This window comes from Trachurus japonicus, chromosome 9 (assembly GCF_045865225.1).
Source record: "Trachurus japonicus isolate A0001 chromosome 9, Traja_1.0".
Classification (NCBI taxonomy): domain Eukaryota; kingdom Metazoa; phylum Chordata; class Actinopteri; order Carangiformes; family Carangidae; genus Trachurus; species Trachurus japonicus.
The window spans coordinates 16,233,967-16,250,443 of NC_140915.1; the positions used below are offsets into that span (position 1 = coordinate 16,233,967).

Genomic DNA, 16,477 nt, shown 5'->3' on the forward strand with positions numbered 1-16,477 from the left:
CCTTTGCCTCGGTCCACAATTTGACACTGAGAAGGATTTCAGCCTACTGTCATTATGAGTGATTGTACTACCTCATGGCACATTCCAGTTGGATGTGGCAATAACTATCTGTCTATCCCCAGAAGCACCACTGATCTTATTATGATTATGACTTTTTCAGCCTCTATATATTCAGAACCTGTCGCCCTATATCATTTACACTGAGGTGCTTATGGAGTTGGGAGTCATCACACCAGTCGATATGGTTGTTTTATTTTTGCATGTTCCCTCTTTATTAAAAACTCCACTGTAAGTTACGGCCGCAATTCCCATCCTTCAGTTGGACAGCTGGCAGTGAGCGCTGCATGTCACGGGAAGTAAACAAGATATAAAAACACAAACACCAGTGTTTCACCGCACCCAGACTGAACCTGGGTGCATCGCCTCAGTATATCAACGGCTGTCAGAGCGTACTGTATATGAAATCCCCATTTTAGCATTTCTTTTTTAAATCTGTCCAACAGAACAACACCATCTGCCAGTGGTCCTTCCTACATTCATGTAACAGTTCTACATTATGACCACAGCCACTGATGATTTTACTCATGCAGCGTGAGCACAACCACCCAACGTGAGTCAATGACAAGTGCAGTGAAGTGACAGCTCATTTGGAAAAGTTGGATTGCAAACTTTGATATAGGCCTGCACGATATCAGCAAAATGTGTGATGTGCAACTATGACACCGTTCAATATTGTGATGACGATATGACCTTGATATGACCTATTGATGCACTGTTTCTCTTTAAATTGTTTTTGAATCGCTGCATTGTCTCGTTTTTATTGTGCTTATATATAATTTATTTATTATCTACTTTTTGTTTGTTTGTTTGTATGAGATGAAATGCTGATGACGACGATGATTATGATAGTAAGGCTCTTATTGGTGTATGTGTATGTAAAGTATGTTTGAAGGCTGCTCCAAATTGCTTTTTTTGTTTTCTAAACTGCATAATGACAATAAAGTGATTTTAAATGACAATAAAGTGAAATCTGAATCTGAATGACTTGCGATAAATAACTAAATATTCAGGTATGCGTATTAACCATACAGTTCCTGTGTCTTTCTGAAAATGACTCAATGCGCTGCTGTAGTACATTCTCCAGGCCTGTAGTGGCGCTGTAACACTGCCGCAGAAATAAACCAAAACAGAGAAGTATAAGAGTGGAAAGCTTGCGCACTGTAAACAAACTCCAAAATCGAGTAAACATGAGACTGCCGCTGTCTCATGTTGTTACATTACATCTAGTGGCGTCGCTAAGGTTACAGGTATGAGGTATATGAGTGTAAAGTGAGTGTGAAAACATGGCGCTGCCGCCTATGTATAAATAAAACTTATAGCCGCATTTCAGGCAGCCTTCTCCAATGTGTTTAACGTGCATGTTGATATCGCTATGACGATGAAAACAAGATTAATCGATCAGCCCTAATTTGATGTTTTTATCGGTATAATACAGAACTTCTAATTGTGTTACAATAAAAAAAAGTCATGTAAATCTCACTTTTCACAATATGAGACCTTTAAAGGGATAGTTCACCCTAGAATGATATTTCGCTCATTATCTACTCACCCTCATGTTGACTAAGGGCTGGAAGAAGTTTCAGAGTCCTCCGTCCCTTCTCTGAGTTACAGGGGGTCTTAGCGTAGCAGTGCATGCCCATATAACGGTTGCAAAGGGACACCGGAGCTCTTCGTAAAAAAACACACACAAAAAAACATCCAAATACCTCCATGATGCTCGTATGTAATGTCCGTCTTGTGCTGAAGCCCCAAATTGCGTAATTGTCCCGAAAAAAATTAAATAAGTCTATATTTTAAGCTTGTTTGTAGCGGAAGCTTCTCGAAGCTCCTCTTCCTGGTCCGTCCAAATCTCGCGTGATTCGCAGTAACCGCACTGACGCATACTGACGCCGGCGCAAATCACGCGAGATTTGGACGGACCAGGAAGAGGAGCTTCGAGAAGCTTCCGCTACAAACAAGCTTAAAATATAGACTTATTTAATTTTTTTCGGGACAATTACGCAATTTGGGGCTTCAGCACAATACGGACATTACATACGAGCAGCATGGAGGTATTTGGATGTTTTTTTGTGTGTGTTTTTTTACGAAGAGCTCCGGTGTCCCTTTGCAACCGTTATATGGACATGCACTGCTATGCCGAGACCCCCTGTAACTCAGAGAAGCCACGGAGGAATCTGAAACTTCTTCCAGCCCTTAGTCAACATGAGGGTGAGTAGATAATGAGCGAAATATCATTCTAGGGTGAACTATCCCTTTAAAGAAAGTCAGTTTGACTGTATTATGAGCATTTAAAGCAGCAACACCTCCCAACAGGTCGGTTCAGTTTAATTGCAATGCTGCATTCAGTGGAGTCACCTTGGCTCCGATTTTTTTAATTTGACACATTAAACTCTTCAATTATAGTATTTATGTAAATGGCCACAGAGGGGAAAAAAAATACCAACCGAACATTATCGTATTTTACATTAGGAGCAATATCTACCTGCTCTGAAGTGCTTACTATACTCACATCTTGTTTTTTTGTTTCTCCGTCGGTGCGGTGCTTCTCCGCCTCAGGCCAGATGATGATTAGCAGTTAAAGTTGCGACTTGGCTCATATCTTTTTCATGTCCAGGGACACCCCCGCACCCCCACCCCCCCAATGGTTTGTAAAGATCTAATAGGTCATAATGAGCGAGACGTCCCCCTCTCTCTCAGCCGCCGCCATGCTCACCGGTAATGAATCGCTCAAAGGAATAGGTCATCTCTTACTGTCTGGAAGATTTACTGCCGCCCATATCATGTCGAGAAGAGACAGTAAAGGACAAAGGAGTGTTTCACCTTCTCCCTCATCGTCCATTATGAGTTTATTCAATGCTGTACATTATGTGTCTACATATAATTTAATTCCCTTTGGTCAGGACTCAAGACAGGATTTTCTATTCACAGACTGGGATGTGATATTCAGTCAAATGTAATAACCTCGGCTGCTCCTCCGTGGACTATCTCCAAATGTCACTCACAGTGTTTCACTCCTCCACTCGTTCTGTCCTCTTCCCTTTGTTCTTTCACTCTCTCCCTCTCTCTCCTCTTTTTCAGGCAGATATTACAGTCCTCCTTTGAAGTGCTTTTATATTGATTTCCATCCTACCTCTATATTGAAAACAGCAGACATTCCTCCTCATTTTCCATTTCTTTTCTCCTCTCTTTCACCTTTTTCTTTCAAAAAAATGAAAACACAGATAACCGACTATATAAACGCCTGCTGGACACACTCCAGTCGATCCGCACTAAGTATTTCTCGCACAACCTTCTGCGTTCGACAAAATATATGTAACTACGGAAAGTTTGTGCTCTTGATCTTTCGATTCAGCTTTAACCTTGTTGTGTGCAGCTCCAAAGAAGAAGAAAAAAGACCACAATATATTATTTTAAAGCCTTTGAACCGAGCTACAGCCAGAAGAGACAAAAAAAGTTGGTTGAAGTATTCAAAGGCAGCATCTGTCTGTATGTGTTACCCACAAGCCCCAAATAAAAGTGGAGCGGCCGGGGTTTGATGGGTCCAGAGCTCGTAAAGATAAGAAACCCCTAATGGTGTTGGAAAGATTAAGGCTAGTGGTTCTCGACAGTTTAGCTTCAGAGTCTGTTTCCTCCACAGCCCGGAGAGAAAATATTTCACTTCTTACAGGAGAGGATCTTCACATTTTTTTCAGCATTTATAATGATTCCGGCCTCCGTGTCTCCATCTGTTGTATATTCAGTCTTTGGAAAACTGACAAAATGACAGTCACACACACACATACACACACACACACACACACCTTGTGAACAAACAACACAATTTACTATGTTAATGGACCTAAATGCCATGAGACTTTTTAAATGTCAGTGCACTTGATTTTAACATGAAGGAAGTGTAACCAGGTGCAAAACAGACAAAACTGTACCTGTGTGATTCAGTCAAGGTGTGTGTATGTGAGCAGTTCAAATTCCAATGCACAAAACAGAGCTAATGTCATTCACCACTGTTATTATTATTGTTTTTTCTTATTTCCTATTGTGACTATGGAATTAAGTTAATCCAGGCATAAAAACTCCGGCTCAAGTGAAATCGTTTCCCCCCTTCTCCGCCATTGGAGCAGAAAATTTCTCTTTACAGCATGACAGATTACATTCCTGCCTCATGTTTTACTGATGCTGATTGAACATCTACATGTTGTTGTTTTTTTTTTCCTTTTGCATACATCTTTTCTAAAATAGTCCTTGTTATCTAAGTGTCTTTCTTTTCAGTCTTCAGATGTGTTGAGTAGAGTTTTAATACTTTGAAATCTTATCTTTTGTTTGTGTCCTACAGGATCTTGAGGAGGATTTATTCTGCTTTACTTTACTCATTGTAACTCCTGCACTTCAAGGTTATAGAATAAAATGATGCATTGCTATGAACTGTTGAAACTGATGCCACATGAGGTCAATTAAAGGCGTTAGTACGAATCAGAATAAGACATAACTGTCAGCAACACGATCTTTTTACAGAACAACCTCAAATTAAAGAGCTTACTTTATTTTTATACCTTGAAATGTAGGTTTTATGACAGAAAATGACACAGCTGATGATTCTCATTTTGTAAACAACTTATCTAAAATATCTCAAGGCTCAATTAATATGTTATTGTGCAGCAGGGAGGGCAGTAAAAGGCAGGTGCTGCTGCCAGTAAGTGCACACTTTACGACGTCTTAATAAATAAGAAATAAACAACAGTGCAGATGAATAAATACTGAATTAAAGTAGAAAAGTTGTTCACCTCAGTGTAGAAATGAAGGACGTACCAGGCGAATTCAACTATACTCCCATGTCCCATCTACTTATTGAACTATGACAATGTGGACAGGGATATTACTGCGAGAAAAGTTAAGGAAAGTTCAATTAAAAGTTCTCGCCTAATAAAAAAAGATAACTGGGGCAGCGGTGGATGTGTGGCCTCGGGCTACAAAACAGCCAGAAATGGGCCCCTGCTCCTGTCAGACTGTCATCGCACTTAACCTTCAGATTTACAGCCAAACCCACCCCCACCCCCCCTCCACCTCCCTCCTCTAAAATAAAAAGATACAAAACTTTCTGGACTACATAAAACGTTGCCGGTCAGGATATTCGACGTGGCAGCGTCCAGCAGCTGCAGGAGGAAGGAAGGTGGTGACGTGGATTTCACAGCAGCAGCAGCAGCTTTGAGCCGGGATTTTGAAGGAAAGGGTGAAAACCCTCAGCTCTTCTGCTTTCATCTTCAGAAATGCTGTGGCTGCTGTTCAGCTCAGGAGGAATTATCATGTTGACTCCCCCCCACTCCACTCACACCTCAGCTCCCCCCACCATCATGCAATGTGTGTGTCAATCCCCAATCATATGTCCATGCATGGCCCACATATAGCCACATGTTTGCGTTCATGTGAGTGCAGCTACACACCTGCACATGTGTTTCTTCTTCTCCACGGTGAGGTGAGGTCCTCGCCTCCTCGAGGTTGTTTTTTCCATTATTACAGTATTATGGTTATGGTGTTAATATATGACGAGGGCTAAGGCTCAGGTTCAGGGGACTGGCTGCCAAAACCTCGATAAATAAATAGTGGCAGGCTTAAAACAGACCGAGGGGCATGTTTGGAGACGGAAAATGTAGCTGCAATGACTCAAAGGCTTTGCAGCGCAGACATAAAAAATGTCCTGTGTCGATCAACTTCTGAGTCCGCTGGTTTTTATTTCTGTGCTAACATTTCATCATAATCATCTCTTCAGAGAAAAAAAAGAAAAAGTCTAGCTGAACACATTGAATGTTGTCCTTCCGACGGCTTCGAAACCGCTGTTAATCTGTCGCATTTACCCGAGCCGCCGCCTTTGTCGCTCTTTCTCCGCGGCTGTTGTCGTTCCTCTCTCTCTTTCCGAGTTGATGTCATTTCTATTTGTGCTATTTCTAGGTTGTACAGCCACTTCTCTACATTGTCTTCATGCTGCCTGCCTGGCATGAGGAATAGAAACAATGAGCAGTACGAAACTGTGATGATTGCACACAGATTTGATTCTATTTAGGCATGTTCCTCTTCATTGCTGTGCCTTTAGGGGCCTTTGATGCACTCAACCGCTGAAAACAGTAATACTAATGTGCATATATATGTGTGTGTGTGTGTGGGTGTACACAGAATAGATCCAGAGCAGTTCCATCCTCTGATTCATAACCCCAAACGAACATTGCAACCTCACATCTTTTTAATGCGTGTGGAAGAACAAGAAAGAGAGATTGGCTGGATTCGAATATCAAAGGCTCCTTTGAGCTCCTCCATTCTCAGGGACTTCGCTGCTGCTGCTGCTGCTTCCAGGCACCAGCCACCGTTACCCATCATGCCTGGGCTGGGCTATATTAAACATCTATCACAAGTTAGCCCTCAAGTGCGGGCATATTGTCTCCCAGAATCAATAGGTGTGTCATTAAAGCTGAACTCATCTCTCTCTCACGGTGTCGAAGCTCGTCGCGCCTTTGTGGCACAGAGACGAGAGTGAAATTTTGGAAATGTCAAAGTGAGCTTTTAAAAAGCACAAAATATCACCTTTCGAAGTCATTGCCATTTATCAATAACTTAACCCCCCCTTCTCTTTCTCTGATTTATTACAGACCTGTTGTGCCAGTTTATATCTTTCTTATTCCACCTACAACCTGCTGAATTGATGCCTGTCAAGTTTTTGGAGCCTGATGATAAAGGGACAAATATTTTTACTTAAGTAGCCTATTTGTTGTGGATTAAAGGGACTACAAGGAGTTTTGGAAAGCAAAGTGTTTTGAAATTATTTGACCGGCACAAGACGGACGAAAGTAAAAGCATTTGCCAAGAACGTTTTCACTGATGAAGAACGAAAGTTGGAGGTTCGAAGACGATCAGATACCGTCATAGTTCCGACCATAAACGATGCCGACTATAGCGATGCGGCGGTGTTATTCCCATGACCCGACGGGCAGCGTCCAGGAAACCGAAACTAGGAAATGCTGGGCGAGTCGACCACTAAATAATAATATAAGACAAAACTATATATTTATCGAAAATGGACCCATTAACAAGTGGGTAACGTAGATTCATCCACATTAATATGAGACTCTTTTATCCTATCTTGTCCAGCCTACCGCCCTGTAGGTAAATAGATATCTGGACATTCAGATATCTCCCTCCTGTCTGATTGGCTGGTCTCAGCTGGTTAACTCCATGCCGACTCCATGACAGCGCCACTTAACTTCCACAGCAGCTCAAGTCTGTCTTGTAAGTTGACACCATCATTTGGTGTTTAAACCTCTGTGAAAAACACATCACAGCACCATGAGAGTGAGACTGTTTTCCTCCTCCAAAGCCGGTTCATTTCAGTAGATTTTGCATCGACTATGATGTGATAACTGAGCCATATTTGGATGCAGTGGCTGCTGTTTAGCAAAGATTTCAGTTTTAATATGTCTCAAAAAAACAAATCCACCATCCTGCATCTATTCTGCATCAATCCCACACTAGTCAGTCTTGTAAATTCAGGCTATTCCCTTTCCACAAAAGGACTAAATGTGAGCCAGAGACTCATATCTGCTGCCTTTCTGAAATGACTGAATCTCTTGAACCCTTTCTCTCACAGTTGGTGCAGTAATTTAACAAACAAACAAAAAAATGTTGTACACATCTTAGTACTTATGAAACAATTCCAAAAACCCCAGCAGACACAACTCGGAGATGCTTGATCTTCAAGCTATAAACAACTCTTTCTACTGTAAGTTTCCCAAAAAAGTTCATGTTTTTTGCAGGCGGTCTCCGCCCAAACAACAAATTAGCAGTCCTAACTTCTGTACAACGCTGTGCTTCTTCCAACAACAACGAGCCCTCTGCCAAAAATCTGTGTGTGTGTGCACTTTCTGATTCCGACCTTCATTTTGCATTGCATATTAGCAAGGTCGTCCAATCTTGTGTTTAGCATTTAAGGAATATCATTGAAGTCTGTTCTTCTCAGGATGTCAGAAACAGTAAGTGCACCGTGCATAGGCTACTGTTGTCTCCTCACATTCATGACGACTGCAATAGTCTCCTCACACACGGAACCAGGATTCATACAGAATACAGCAGCTAAACAACTAACATACACCAAGAAAGAAGAGCAACTAACTCCCCTTTCATGTCTCTACATTTGTAACCATTTTGTATTAAATTTTGTGTTAAACTTAAGTATCTCAACATTATTATCTTTTTTAAATCTCCCATGTTTTGCACTTTGTTTATCTGAAGTGTTGATTTCCACAAGACGACATATTCCTGATTTGAAGAACCAAAAAAAACCCCACATTGTAATGCTATATCTCTCTTTCTGGAGCTCTAACAACAACAGGTTTATCAGCCAATCAGATGAGAGCGAGACAGGGGAGAATCTCTTCTCTGATTGAATAAAAATACAGCAGCATTTCAAGGAAACACTTCAGAGAAACCAAATCCTGCAAGGCTGGATGGGCGGGGCGTGGGGCATGGCTGAATTGTGACATCACAAAGTCAAGGAAGTCCTGACTGATCGCTTTAAGGTTCTGGCTCAAACCTAGGGACCTTTAAAACCCCTTTAAATAACCTTTAAATGCCCTTTAAATGCCACCTGATGTGCATCCCCATGCTGCGACAAGTGCATCAGGTGTTAGTCACAAATCGATATGAAATATAAAACCAGACCCGCACCAATTAACACCTCAGCTACGGCTGCAAATTCTGACGTACAAAACCCAGTAACCCTGCTGTAAAACTGGCTGCATTAAACGTTAAGCCACAGTCACTGGTTATGATTCAAATTGGATCGGCCCGGCTGTGTAGGAATCAATATCAAATGTGAATCCATTTCGGTTAATCAGTCCGATTCCTGCCCGGGGAGTCGGCATCGTCTCCTGCTCTTCTCCTCTCCTGTCAGCACGGCTCAGCGGCTGCAGCCTGCGCGTGCTCTCAGTAATACGACACAGACACAGAGAAGGCGAGTTAACGCACAGTGAAAGGATACTGAGGGGAGCCAGGAGAGAGAGATACTGATGTTGGAAGAAGGAGAGGAGTCGGGTGAAGATGAGCAGAGCGAGGGCAGAGACAGAGATGTATAACAGCAGACAAACCCCTCGTCCATCACTAAACGATGTTTGTCGGTCTTGACGGAGAGATGTATTGTCCCCACAGGAGCTCAGACTGCGACTCCTCGGTTGTTTTTGAGACTCTATAACCTGTGTTCACTTATCCCCACTCTCAGGGACATTTTTTATAGCTGTATTAGGGCGAGGAAGCTGTGTGACATATCACACTTCAGCCACCGCAGAGATTTAAACCTATAGGACAAAAACAAAAACATCATCTTGGAAGATAATACCTGTCTATAACTCTGATACTGTACGTCACTGAAGTGATTCCTGATCCTGCGCATTGAGGTGTGGAAGGTAAATACTAAAATACACATGAGCCTGAGCCTCAGCAGCAACAGAGAGAGGCAGGTTGTTTTTTTCTGAATCACAGCAGGAGTTGATTTAAAATGCCTTTTCTTGTTGCAGTTGTGGAAAAACATGGCAACAACACGGCTGCAGACTTTATACAAAGTTGAGTCAGAATCCAAAAGTAAATCAATTGAAGCCGAGGATTGTTACTTACAACACAATTTGAAGGTTTTGTGATTGGATGTTTGTTACAGAAATGCACCTTGTGAGTCATTGTAAACTGCTGCTTTTGTGTTTTCGTGTTGTATATTTACTTTTTTTTTTCCTTTTCTCTTTTTTACAGAAGAAGCAGTTGTTGATTTTTTCTTGTGATGACTCTTGTTGAGAGTGTTTCACATTCATCTGAGCTGAACTGCTCCAACTGTGAGTAACATAACTGTCTTGAGGAAATAAAAGAAGAAGGAAAAAGCACATTTTACAACTATTTCGGACATTTCTAGTAGTTTTACCTTGAAATAACCTGGTTTCAACTAATGTTTCTTGCCCTGTTAAGACTTCCTTGTAGTAATGTTGCACAGGAGTGTTGCAGACCATCAAGCTACTGAGGCACAACTCAGTCTAAACTCACTTTGCTTATTCTTTAAGCATTAAAGTGTACCACCTATGTCATTTACAGTTTAGAGTGGGTATGGAAAGTATTCACACCCCCTTTAATTTTTTTTTTTACCATTTGTTATGTTGCAGCTTTGTGTTATTGAAAAAAACATTTTTTTTCCACATCAATCTACTACACTCACCGCCCCATCATGACAGCACAAACCCAAAATTTTAGACATTTTTGCAAATTAATTAAAAAAGAAAAACCGAAATATCTTTGAGACAGTTCTACACCTTCATTTGAGTCCAGCTGTGTTGAATTAAATAGTTTGGACATGATTTGGAAAGGCACACACCTGCCTGTCTAAATAAGGCCTTAAGGCTCATTTATACTGGGGCTGGTGACGCCCATGGGTGCAGTCTTAGGTTAGTGAGTACAAACTAATCATAACTGACTTTCTAAAGCTATAAAAGTAAGAAACAAGATATAATAACTGTCAATATAAGAGCCGTGTGATAGCATTAAGAAAAACTGTAGGGCCTGATTCAGTGCAACATCTTCAATTGTCTAGTTTTGTGTAATTAACAAAAGAAACCTCAAAGATATTCAATTTAAAATATATGATATGATTAGGAATCATGAGCTATAACAGCAACAGTTTAATCCATCTGTTGCTGATTGTTTATTATCTTCCTATTGATCCACTAGTCGGTTCATTGGTTCAGCTCTTGACTTTCTCTTCTGTGTGTGTGTGTGTGTGTGTGTTGTCTGACGCTGTACAGTAGCTGCATGTGTGGTATCAAAGTGTTCCTGTTATTTTGTCCACCTCAGGGGAATTATTCTGACTGGTGCTGTCAGTGAACAAGCTCCTCGCAACACTTTTCCACTCTTCCTCCTCAAAACAGCATCTGCTGGAAATAAGAGCCCCGAAGCCCCCGCCACCCGCCCCCCTTTACTACAAACACACACAAAAAACAATACACACACACACACACACTTTTCCCTCCTCCTCCTCCCTTGCACTGCGCTCTCTCGGGCCTGCCATCTGCCACAGAGTTGGACAAGACCCCACAAACACAGCAGCAGCAGTGACACACACACACTTGTGCACACACCCTCATTTTAAACCCTTGCAATAGCTGGAATACGTCTCCAGTACAGATGCACACACACACAAATACAAATACAAATACACACACTCACACTCACACACAACCACAAAGTTAGCCATGCAGGCTGCATTTTTAATCAGGAGCCCCCCCATGAACAAAACAGCTTGCGGGGGTTAGAATGGGTCCAAGTGAAGCCCCTCCCAGTGAACTCCTCCCCTCCCCTCCCTCTCCTCTCTGTCTCTGTGACTGTTACCGGCCCGGGGAGGAGGAGACAGAGGAGACAGAGGAGAGAGGGGGGAGAACAACAAACTCTAATTACTCCTCTGTGGCTCTCGGGCCCCTTCAGCATTTTTACTTCAGGAGTAGAGGAAGAGAGAGAGGAAGAGAAGGAGAGAGAAGGAGGAGGAGAAGAGAAAGGAAAAAGACGAGGACGCTGCAAAGAGAGAGAGAAAAAAAAGAGCGTCGCTGATTGAACATGAAACATCTCCCCATGGCTCTCCCTCTCCCTCCGTCTCCTCTCCTCCCTTCTCTCTCTGTCTCTCTCTCTGCTTGTTGGACATATAATGCCCCCTTCGCTTTCACTGCAACTGTTCATCACCCCTCAGTTATCCAAAGTGAATAATGATGTTTCCTCTCGGAAAGGGAACGAAGCAAAGGAGCAAAACGCCTGGAGGCCATGCATTCTGATGGTCTAAGCATCCCCGAGTCCACACACACACACACCCACACACTCTGCACGACGACGAGGGAGGGAGGGAGGGAGGGAGGATGTGTCCATATTCTCCAGGCGTTGTGTTGTGTTGTGTTGTTTGTTTGTTGTGTTTTACTCATTGTTTACAATCTGCATCACCGGGGAAAAAAAAAGTCCCACTGTGTGCGTTTGTTTCTTCTTCTTCTTCCCTCCTCCAAATACACAAATACACAACTACACGCACAACAGAGGCAGCGTGGAAACAGTGAAAACAGACCCGGGCGAGTTAGCAACATTATGTCTGCTCTCTGGGGATACGTTCGTTCTCGCCTGCCTGCCTGCCACGCCGCTGCCATCATCATCGTCACTGTCACCCGGGTCGGCGCCCGTGGACGGGGAGAAGCCACTTGAGGAGAGAGAGAGAGAGAGAGAGCTTCCTTCTTCATAAAGGAGGGAAGCTAAAGCTGAAGAGACAGCTGGGCCCTGCTCCAGAGGCTCCCCGGCTATTTCAAAAAAAAAAAAAAAGGCTGCTCATTTCATTTTTTTTTTTTTTTCCTGGGTCCATTTGCTTTGTTTCCGTTTTTTTCTCCCCCCTGAAACAGATTTAAATGGTTGACTAACAGGAAAATTGCGACTGCAGTTATTTGGTCAAGATCACTGAGCTGGGACACGATGGAATAAAGTCAAATTTGGTCGTATCCCTGTTATAATAAAAAAAAAGTGCTTTTTCTTATCATATCCCACAAGCTAATAAAAACCTTTATACCCAGGCCATGTGCGGCATTATGGGTCCTGCTGTAATAGAAGCCATTAAAGTCACATTATCTGGTTCAGTGTGTCTTTCTGCTGCCGTTTGCCGATGGAGGATGAAATGAGCCGTTCTAATCCTCATTAACATAGCTAATTTCACATGAGAAAGTTGATAGTGGGTGTCAAAACCATTCAAAGGTCACCCGAGCAAGCTGATATGTGAGCACGTATGTATGTATACACACACAGAGCGTGGTTGGTCATCATCACGGGACCTGTCTGAGCTTTAATTAAAACCGCTGTTGGCGATGAAGATGAAGCCGTGTCATGTGAAGAGTCTGAAGTTGTCAAAGTCGGGGGAAAAAAAGATGGTTGGTGATGCAAAAAGAAGGGAGGAAGGGTTCAAGACGCCACCTAGGGTGTCTTTCTTCTTTCCTTCCCTCCTTCCCGTCCTACCTCCAGGCGGTTGTACAGTTACACAGCTAACCTTTGGTCGGGGCGGATGAAACAAACAAACACACACGTGACATGTTGCTCCTTCAGCAAGCACAGAGACACTGGCACAAAGCCATGGCACACAGCGATGAGGAGGAGGAGGAGGAGAGGGGACGTGTGTGACATTAGAGGCACGGAGACGCTGCTACGTGACCTTTTTAAAGGGGACAATTAACTTGAACGACGACCTCTTCGAGCCAGCTGCGTTCGGCCGCGTGGCACATCGCGTCCCTGTACGGAAGGACGTACTGTATAAAAATGTTTTTTTGAAATAGTGTATAATATTGGTGTTGATACTAAGCCAATGCAATTAGAACTATAGAGAGGGGCAGGTACTGTACGTTTTTCTTCATCCTGCTCCTTTTCATTTGTGGTGACTTAGTGTCCACTATATATGTGCAACCGTGTGTATGTAAACCATGAATGGAATAAATCAAAATGAAATGAAATGTGTGTGTAAAAATGTCTGGGGTCTGATAATAAACAACAGTAATTTCAGGAGTGAATAAGCCTGTGTATATTCTCAGTTGTCCAGGTCATAGTTATCTCAAGGAAATTTAAATCGAATGCAACTGGACTTGGTTATTTGCCTAGGAAGACGTTTCACCTCTCATCCAAGAAGCTTCATCAGTTCATGTTCGCATCTGACCAGGCTGAGACTCAGTGAGTGTTTTTCTACGGCGGCTTCAGCAACGTTTCAGAAGAACAGGTAACATGTCACTACAACTAGTTATAATCTTTGCCAATAACCGAAAGCACCGCTACCGTTTAGTAGATTTAGTCGACTTGCTCTTATCGTGATGAGAACGATTAGACAAAAAAATACAAGAGTAAATCTAGATTTGTGGGAAAAAAAAGTGTTGTTATGTGCAAAACCTTTTAAAAACTGAAGGTTTCATCAGCTGATGTCTTCACATCATCATCCACACTGACGATGTCGTTCAGTAACATCACTCCACAACCACTTGCTCTGATGTTTAGTGTAAGCTTTGCAGACACTTGACAATCACTGACACTTGACAAGCACTGACAACGCTCATAAATAGATTAAAAAAAACCAAAAAAACATGACATTTGTTAGTTTGGTTGTGAATCAGAAAGCAGAGGACTCACTTCGTCACCCTCCTGCGGGCGGTGATGCTGGCCACGATGACGCTCTCCGGTCTCGGCGTGGCCACAGCCTTGAAAGTGCCCTTCCAAAACTTCTCAAAGAGCTGCTTCTCCTCCAGCTGCTGGAGGCTGGATGCCGTCGCCACGGCCGCCGCCGCCACCACGCCGCCGCCCTGCGATCCCAGGGACGGCAGGGGGCCGAGCTGGAGCGAACACGCCGGCTGCATCATCTGTAGCTGCTTCTTCTCCGTCTCTCTGTCTCTCTCTCTCTAGACTCCAGAAATCGTCTTCAGTCCCTCACGGTGTTGAGAGTCGCTCTCTCGCTCTCTCGCTCATGGAAACAAGGCGCTGCAGTCCCGTTGCCTTGCCTTGCCCGGCTGTTGCTCAGGAGCTGTCCAAGTACTGAACCAAAGTGAGCGCTGTGTGCAGAGTGTAAGTGTGTGTTCTCCTCTCCTCTCCAGCAGCAGCAGCAGCAGCAGCAGCAGGTCAATGTGTCAGCGCGTCTGTCTGCTGCTCGCTCTGGAGTGGCAGCGTGGGGAGAGGGACAAAAGCTGACCCTCTCCAACTGGAGGCTGTGTATTGTTCTCCCAGATGAGGGAGGAGGAGGGGGGGAGGTGGGGGTGAGGGAGGAGGGGGGGATTGTGTTTCTCTCTCTCTCCGCCTCTCCTCTTCTGTCACATCTGCTGCTTTTTGGGACAAGGGGGTTTGGGTCGGGGCTGGGAGTCGGAGCGCTCCTTTCTCTCCCCTCTCTCCTTCTCTCTTTCTCTTTCTCTGTCTCCCCCAACCCCCCCTACCCTCCCCTTCCCCTTCCCCTTCCCTCCCCTCCCTCCCCCGCGCCGCGCACTCCCGTCGGCAGCTTCACACAGAATCAGGCATCACTCGCACAACGGACGAAGCATGTTTCAATCCTGAGGAGTGAAGAGACCAAGTGGTTGTTCTTGTTCTTTGGCTGTTGTTGTTCTTGTTGTTCTTGTTGTTGTGGTTCACGCGCCCACGCACAGAGGACGAAGAGGAGGAGGAGGAGGAAGAGAAGGAGGACTGAGCAGGTACCGGAGGAGGCTGTGAGCGCCGTGGCCAGTTCTGAGGAGGAACGTCTGAGGATGGACGAGCTCGCGGCGTAGAGACAGAGAGTGTGTGTGTGTGTGTGTGGCGTCGCGTGTGAGAGTGGAGAAGCGAGTGAGCAGCTCAGCTGAGAGCGGCTTGTTTTGTGTCTCTGAGTCTCTGACGTCAAAGTTTGGGGGCTGGACGCCGGGGTGAGGGACACCTCCTGTCCTCTCTCTCTCTCTCTCTGTGTCTCTCTCTCCTCGGCATCACCGACTATAGGTTCACATCTCATCCCGACTCGCGCCGGCATCAGTTTTGTTTTCTTTCTTCTTCCTCTCTTTCTTCCATCCATCCGTGTTTCTTCTGCAACTCCCTCCTTTCATCATTTCTCTCGCTCAGCAGCCGCCAGAACTGAGATGATTAGTCAATTGATCAATTAGTCAACCAAAAAAAAGAAAGAAAAAAGAAACTTCAGCTTTTTGCTAGTTTTCCCAATGCAATGATTTATCACTGGTCATTTTAAACTAAGTATCTAAATAATGAGCAGCGTAATAAAGTAAACAATTAAGACAAATATTATATAAATGTGATTGCATTTATTTTACACGTCTGTCTTTCGCTGATGATTTCATTATTGACAGAATAATGTAGTTTGATGGGAATTTAACTTATAAAGTGAGAAAGTTTGCTCAATAAGCTGTTTATTATTGGCTTCCAGATGATTTTCTATAAAAAGAAACAGCTCCGTTTCAACTAAGTGAATATTTATAACTCATTAAGATTGATGATAATTCATGGAAACTGAATGTTACCTGTGTCCACATGGTTCAGCTCCTCTGCTATTAAGATATAAGTGAAAGCGTAACCACATGATGACTCTCTACTTAACCTAAAATACTGTAATTGTTGTGACATGTTTCAAACATTTCTACCACACACCTTCCCACTGAACCCGTATTAAACCCTCAGTCGCTGCCGCTCCACTAATGTTGATGGAGAACAAGTCAAATGTTCTGCTCCGTCACCACCCTGAGCATCAGGCTTCACCACGTCTCATCTCATATTATTCATTTATAAAGCCTCCGAACGACCTCACATCTCTTCTCATTTAAATCTAGTGTCCACACACACTGCACGACTCGGTGGATACTTAACCCTCAACGTCCCCTCAGCTTCACGCTAA

At 43.6% G+C, this 16,477-nt stretch overlaps 1 protein-coding gene across 1 annotated transcript in view; it reads right to left on the reverse strand.

Annotated features, from left to right (window-relative positions):
- Window positions 1-14,677, reverse strand: part of srrm4 (serine/arginine repetitive matrix 4) — a 78,639-nt gene extending 63,962 nt beyond the window's left edge. The window contains exon 1 of the mRNA XM_085786250.1: window positions 14,254-14,677. Within this exon, the coding sequence (XP_085642376.1) occupies window positions 14,254-14,480 (227 nt within the window). The 5' untranslated portion in view covers window positions 14,481-14,677. The remainder of the gene's footprint in view (window positions 1-14,253) is intronic.
- Between the last annotated feature and the right edge of the window lie 1,800 nt (window positions 14,678-16,477).